The sequence below is a fragment of the Vanellus vanellus genome (assembly GCF_965231255.1).
Source record: "Vanellus vanellus genome assembly, chromosome: 7".
In the NCBI taxonomy this organism is placed as follows: Eukaryota; Metazoa; Chordata; class Aves; order Charadriiformes; family Charadriidae; genus Vanellus; species Vanellus vanellus.
In genome coordinates, this window is record NC_138912.1 from 37,005,635 (window position 1) to 37,012,686 (window position 7,052).

A 7,052-nucleotide genomic window follows, 5' to 3' on the forward strand; every position below is an offset into this window, starting at 1 on the left:
TGCATCGCTGAATGCGCTTTTCACTAAATGGAAAAGTGTTCAGTTCTTGTTGGTAAGGGCGCAGCTCATGGACCCCGAGATGCTCCATTCAAACCGGAGTGATGCTGGAAGGGAAGGAGCGCAAAGCAGACTCCTGCCTTCCTCAGTGCAGGGCTGCCCGGTATCGCACGTCAAATTTGGCTTTCATTTGGGCACCATTCTGCTCTCTGGCAACAGGTTTTCATTTCTTCCATCTGGGAGAAACCCAGCCGTCATTAACAACAGCCTGGCTGAGGGAACATGGTAGCGAGGAATAGATGAAGTGTTTAGAGACGGGCTCACAAGGCTTCCCACTGAGTCTTCATGCTTTTTCTTGCCCAATTTTTCTAGTAAATGGCCATTCTGTGTAAATTGGGTTGCATATTTCATGTCCCCGGTGTGTGAGGGCAGTACACCTGGCTGATAATGCAGCTGCCTTTGCAAATGCGAGCAGCATCCCTCCGAGCTGTGCTGCTGTCTTTCGTTGCAGGTACGAGAAGATGATCAGTGGGATGTACCTGGGGGAAATAGTCCGCAATATTTTGATTGACTTCACCAAGCGGGGGTTCCTGTTCAGAGGCCAGATTTCGGAGACGCTAAAGACCAGACATATCTTTGAAACCAAGTTCCTTTCTCAGATTGAGAGGTAAGAGCACTGCCGGGGAGGCTGTTTAGGGTGAAATAGTCCGGTGACGCTCGTTGGGTGACACTGCTGGAGGGGGAGGGACAGCTGGAGAGCATTTCTTGGTTCTCCAGAGGTAATTTTGGTTTCAGCAAGAGCCTGCGCGTACGCAGAAGGACTCTTTACAACATCATCTGAATTTCTAGCAATGCTCCACTGCTACATCGTGGGAAGGGCTGTCAAGGATTCCCTCACTGTATCATTTTATTTGCTTGCTTGGAAATCAGGCCGTTTTCCTGTGTCCCTCGTGGGTGTCTAGCTGTAATTGTTGATCTGGTGTCTAGCTGTAATTGTTGAACTGAATGACCACTAGCTGAACGAGCGCTTTAATGGATATTTTTGTGTCTTTATTGCTCGGACTCTGTGTTTTAAAGTAATCTCAATGTCTGTTGAGTCTCTATGGGGGGGGAAACTCCATGTTGGTCATATTTTCCTGAAATGCCCGTTGGTAAGAACAGAGAAGGGGAGGCAATGCAGAGCTGGACTTGGAGCCCCCCTTGCTGCCTGCGCCCCTCTCCTGCTCTGCAGCGTGGTGCTGGGGTGAAGGAATTTGCATTCCCTGAGGCATCAGAAAAGGCTGCTGCCTGGTGTGGGTGCGTGGACGCGGTGGGGTTGGTGGCAGTGGCTTGGCGGAGGGCAAGCTTTAATTTTTAACACTGGGCTCTTCTGCTTCTGCAGTGACAGGTTAGCCTTGCTGCAGGTGCGAGCCATCCTCCAGCAGCTGGGGCTCAACAGCACCTGCGACGACAGCATCATTGTCAAGACTGTGTGCGGAGCAGTGTCGAGGCGAGCAGCTCAGTTGTGCGGCGCTGGAATGGCTGCGGTTGTAGATAAAATTAGGGAGAACAGAGGGTTAGAGCACCTGGAGATAACGGTTGGTGTGGATGGCACTCTGTACAAACTACATCCACAGTGAGTATTCACCTTCTCGGCATTTGCTTGCCCGCAATCCATAGCGCGTTGCTTGTACATCCTTTCTCTTGAGGGGCCAAACTGGTTTCTCCTTACTTGCTAGGACAAGAGCCAGGGAAAAGAAGTCTTAGTCCGGGGTGGTCAGGGCTTTCTAAAGGGCAATGAGAGGTTCAAGAAGGACTTGTGAAGGATTCTTGGGGTGGCGACAAACTGAAGGGGACACAGCTTGCCCAACTGTTGGGAGCTGCACAGCAAGGGAAGGATGTCTTGGCTATGCGAAGGCAATGACAGAGCAGTGCCGAAATGCCTGGTGCCTCTTCGGAGGATGTTTCTGTTCAGTGTGCAGAGGAGACGGGCTGCTGGGAAGCAAAGGCAGGCGAGGGCAGGAGTCTAAAAGAGCTGGCGGCAGGAGGAGGAGAGGAACCTAGTGCCCATCTGTGGTGTGAACGGAGGGAGATGGGTGGGAAGGATATGACTGTGCGTGGTCTCTCCTCCCCCCCCCCCCTTTGCTGTGGTACTACCAATCTGGGTTAACCTCACGCAGACAGAGAGGCAGGGGTGGGATGCAGGTGCTTTTTTCCTTGAACTCCCGGTCTTCAAATCCACCCTAGTTTCCAGCATTTTAGTGCTTTCCCCGGGGAAGGGGGGAGCACCGCAAAAGCCCATGGCAGTGCTACGCTCTGCGAGTGCTGCAGGACCCTCCCTCACCCACTGCCCTTGTTCCCTTTCGCAGCTTTTCGAGGATCATGCACCAAACAGTCAAAGACCTGGCACCCAACTGCGACGTGACCTTCCTGCTGTCGGAGGACGGCAGCGGGAAAGGGGCAGCGCTCATCACGGCGGTGGGATGCAGGCTTCGCGATGCCGAGCAGAACTGAACTCCACAATCCCGGCCCCGATTCTGTCTTGTGAGCACTTTCTCATAAAGCAGCGACTGCATAGTCAGAACTGGTAAAAACCCAGAACTCACTGCTTTATCGGGGGGAAAAAAAAAATACAACTAATGACATAAAAAATAGGATACAAGATAGAATGTGTGCTGTTAATAATATCTCCTGTTTCTGGACCCCAATCTGCATGTTTCTTATTCACCTTGTTGGTACCTTCCCCATCTGTAGGTCATGGAAAAATCAGTCTATAATTTCTGCAGCTGTCAAAAATCAGTTGTTGTCTGAGACGAAATTGCCCCCAAGTGATGTGCGTTGAGAGCTACCGTTGCATCGTACCAAATGTGTTCTTTGCAGCATCCCTGTTAAGCGCACCGCCAGCACACTGACCACCAGACCTGGGTGTTGATGCTTTTAGTGAAGGGGAAGCAACAGCTCCCTCCTGCATATCTACCTGCTGTTGTTTCGTATAACGCGGTTGTGAAAACATTATGGTGTGTCAGCACTGTGCACACATGTAACTCTATAGTGGGACTTGACAATGCGACTTACTTGCTTCCTTGATGCCTGTTTTGTCATGGTAAAAGTAAACGCCCTTGTCCCACAGATCTGGTTCCACTGGTATTTCCCATTGCTTCTGTGAATGGTGTTGTGTTTCTGGGTGAAATCTGTTGCGTTTCGGCAAGAAATCCCTAAAGAGTAAAACAAAGTGGTTGGTGATTGGGGTAATCCAAATCTCCAGACCTGGGAAATCGGTAGATATATGGTCCCTAGGCGGGCTGTGCTGTATTCTTCTGTTCAAGAGTTCTTATTAAAAATATTTTCTATCTCTTCTTGTTAGTCGAGATCAGCCTAGACCTCCTACCAAATCCTGCAGCTAGACAGTGTCACTCGGATGTGTATACTTCCGTCTCTCGCCTTAAATGGGTATTTGCTTCCACACAAAGCTTTAATCTTTAATACTGTTAAGCAGCCACTCAAAACACAAACACTCAGCTAGAGTTAGTGATCAGAAAGGAATCCGAGGGTTTGATTTTGATCTTGCCTTTGAGGACCCAGGTGCATAAACTAAACACACCGCAAAGCCCAAATCGGACCCGGCTTATTTCGAGGACTAAAGCGACAACAAAGATCGTATGCACTTGGTGTATCCTGTCCTCTGTCGAGTCTGCGCCATTATTATATTTGCATACCAGTTGTATTACTTAAATTGAGAAGCAGTTAGGAAGGCAAACGTGGAATAACATTTGCAAGTCACGCCACTTTCTGCAAAGAGGGAGACCACACAGTAGTCCTTAATTCCCGCTCTTCTACCAAAAACGAATCTGAGATGTCTGCATGGATTTCCCTACTGCCTTTTCCTGCAGAAAGTAGATGGAAATTTGCAGGCCACTCCTCTTTGCCCTCGTTCCGCTCCCCTAAGATTTGGATTGCCCTACCTATTGATAACATTTCAATATGCATTATGGTGCACCGTGAGTGAATGTTGTAAAGTAACATGTGAGTCACAAACAGTCATTGCAGCTTTAAGTGTGTGTCTACCTGAAAAATTGCATGCCTAACTGGTTTTGCAAAGGTAGAGAGTCTTTTTACTTTGCACACTAGTAGCTCCGATACTAGTGTTACGTGATACTTGTGAAAATATTAAACTTTTTTGATGTGCGTTAACTGGTGTTTAGTGGTTCTTTCTGGAAGAGGTGCTGTTGGCTGGTGGCTTAGTGCTTTGGGAAGAGCTATTGTGTAGGGAGAGCTGCAACCTAATCCCAGTGGTGCCTGCGTTTTGTGTGTGTGTTTTTATTCCCGGGCATTCGGGGTCAGATTCAGACAGGGTGGATTTCACCCAGGTCCCCCCGTGGCTCGTGTTTCCTAACGTAGCTCAGCAGAGGCACGGAGCTGACAACACCCAGATCTTGGGGCGCGTGTAGTTTGTCCGGGTGCGTCTCATGCAGGGGCGTCTGCAGTGCAGGGAAACCTCAGCCCACTGCGTCAAAGCCAATGTGATTATTTATATTAGGCTTTGCCAGACACACAGCGACGGGTACGTTGCAGTCGCTGTGTCCCCGCACAAGTCTGATGCACGTCAGAGCCTGTAACCTCCCTGTGTGCGTAGGGTTAACGTTTGCGGAATCACAGTGTCGGGTGCTCGTACACCGTTGGTTTGCACACCCTGTGTTGGAGTTGTATGTGAAAGCCCCTTTTGCATACGCTAAAGTTGGGCTTCTCCAATAACCCATCTTACATTACAGCCTGAATAATCTCTTGACACCCTTGATGTGCAGCTATGACCCCAAATAGGAGACAGAAGAAGGTGAGAAAGTTTTTGGGCACAGGGGACACATTGCATTTTAATTGCTTGAAGGTTTGCAAATCTTATGCCTGCCGCCGGTGGTGCCGTAGGGGTGGTGTGAGCCGTGCCTGGGGACCTGGGTTCGGAGCTCTTCAGCATCTGAGGGCTAGGCTCAGTGCAGGAGAGAGGATGAATGAGAAGTGGAAGTTAAACTTGGTCTCAGGGTGACTGTGGATTTTGGAGATGCTGGCGTAGGTCGTTTTGTTTGTTGGATCCAGCTCATAACAAATAGGGAGTGAGTTTGTGTTTCTAACAGCGCAGCTTTTCCTACTGTGGACCATAGGTGACGTACTCGATAAGACACGGCAGTTCTTTTCCAAAGGGAGACCTGGTGGGATTTCCATTTCCAGACTGCTTCTTACCCCTAGGAAACTGTTCCAAGTGAATCACAAGCTATAACTGTCCGAAGAAATGTCTCCAATGTTATCCAAGCAATGACTGAGATGTCTTACTTAAAGCTTTTAGGCTTGGTGGATAAAATCATAGTCCTCTTAGTTGTTAAGCTGTAATTACTGCAATACGAACACAAAAATCTTATATTTCCTGGGGAAAAGACCATTTGCATACCACTGTTGTAATGTCATCTGCTCCTTACTCCTCTGGGGGTTCTCTCAGAAGCCTTTTGAATGGGTTTTAAAACAAGCAGACTTTGTTTTGTTTTGTTTTCTTAAGAAAATAGCAGAAGGAAAAAATAAAGTGTTTCTGAACTTCTGAACCCCGTTCTGTGCTTTTTGTTCGTTCCTTTGCCGTTTAAAAATGAGATTCTTCAAATGTTTTCCTTCACTGACTGCAGGGTCTCCGTTGCTGCTTAGAGCCACGAGTAACTGTGCAGAGGAGGGATTTATTGCTGGCCTGGAGGTGTTTTTCTGCTGCGCGGTATTTAATCACGTCTATCTTTACATGGAGAATTGCATGTATTTACTGTGGAGCATGGTGTTCCTGTTAGCTCATGTATCACAGGAAAGAACGCGGTCTGCCTTGACGTGCCTTCTCTTCCCTTATCCAACGAGGGCTCAGAGCATCTCTGCTTTTTTAACTGTTGCTGCTTCTGGCAGAGAAACTTCTCAGCATCTGCAGTGTGGGCCCTTCGGGGCACACGGGGAGTTTTGCTTGCAAACCTGAAGAAATCATCTTCTGCTTTGTGCGCCCGCACAAGAGAGAGAGAGATGCCGTGAGCTGTCAGAACTATGTCGGCGCCCGCCGGGGACTGCAGAGGGGAGGCAGTGCCAGCGCTTGCGTGACACTTGGGTATCTGACGCAGGCTCCGGCTGGCTGAGATACGGTGTGATGGAAGATGGGATGCTCAAGATAGGCCCTTTTGGTCTAAAAAAGATCTGCATTAGAAAGCTGCAGGATTTAAAGGGTTTAAAGGCCTTACAGTCACATCGGCTGGCCGTGGGAGAGGTGCAGCTTATGTATAAGAATTAATGTATATGATGCTTATGTATATGAATTAATGAACTCGGTTCCTCCGCAGCAAGAGTCTCTGCAACCTCTAGCGTGATCCCAGAGATGTGCGCCTTGCAGAGCGTCCCTCCCGAATGGTTTTGGATCTCTTCAGAAGAAAGGCTTGGTGGTGGCTATCTGTAAATGCCTCTCACTGCTCTCTGTCTGCCCTCCACACACCCCAGTGGTGCAGTCCTGGGAAGAGCGGGCTGGCCAGTTTAAGAGGACCGGACAGGTCGCATCTAGACTAGAAACTACTTGCTGAATGGTTTAAAACAATGAACTTTTTAAGAAGGGCATACAGCCCTACGCTCTGTTGTCCCAATAGCGAGACAAGTTTTTTGGGCCCTCGTGTAACGCAATTGTTCTCCACAGCAGCCAGGGAGGTGAAGAAAATTAAACGGAGAAGGAAGATACGTCTGCCGGTTCCTGTATTGAAGCAGACTTGGGAAAATCACATCCCTGAGTACTCTTTCAGTTCAAGCCACGAGTCTTTTCTCTGAATTGACGACAAAATTTAAGCCTGGCAACACTTGGTGGTTTTGCTTTCACAGGGCAAAGGGGAATATTTCAAATCACTGGATCTTGTCGACATTGCAGGAGCCTTTTGTACGTGAAGGTATGGCTCTGTGATACTATATACAAACCTGTCATGAGGGGTGAAGGTGATGGCGAGGTGCTACTAATCACACCAGTATTAAATGCTGCATTACTGTTTATATTTCAGCTTCTCCTGTTTTGCGTGCCTGCACATAATGCC

At 48.6% G+C, this 7,052-nt stretch overlaps 1 protein-coding gene across 2 annotated transcripts in view; it reads left to right on the plus strand.

Annotated features, from left to right (window-relative positions):
* HK1 (hexokinase 1) overlaps positions 1–5,557 on the plus strand; it is a 38,256-nt gene extending 32,699 nt beyond the window's left edge. For both annotated transcript variants that reach the window (XM_082486762.1, XM_082486761.1), the window contains 3 exons: positions 509–664; positions 1,379–1,612; positions 2,346–5,557. In XM_082486762.1, the coding sequence (XP_082342888.1) occupies positions 509–664; positions 1,379–1,612; positions 2,346–2,490 (535 nt within the window). In that variant the 3' untranslated portion in view covers positions 2,491–5,557. The remainder of the gene's footprint in view (positions 1–508; positions 665–1,378; positions 1,613–2,345) is intronic.
* The last annotated feature ends 1,495 nt before the right edge of the window (positions 5,558–7,052 follow it).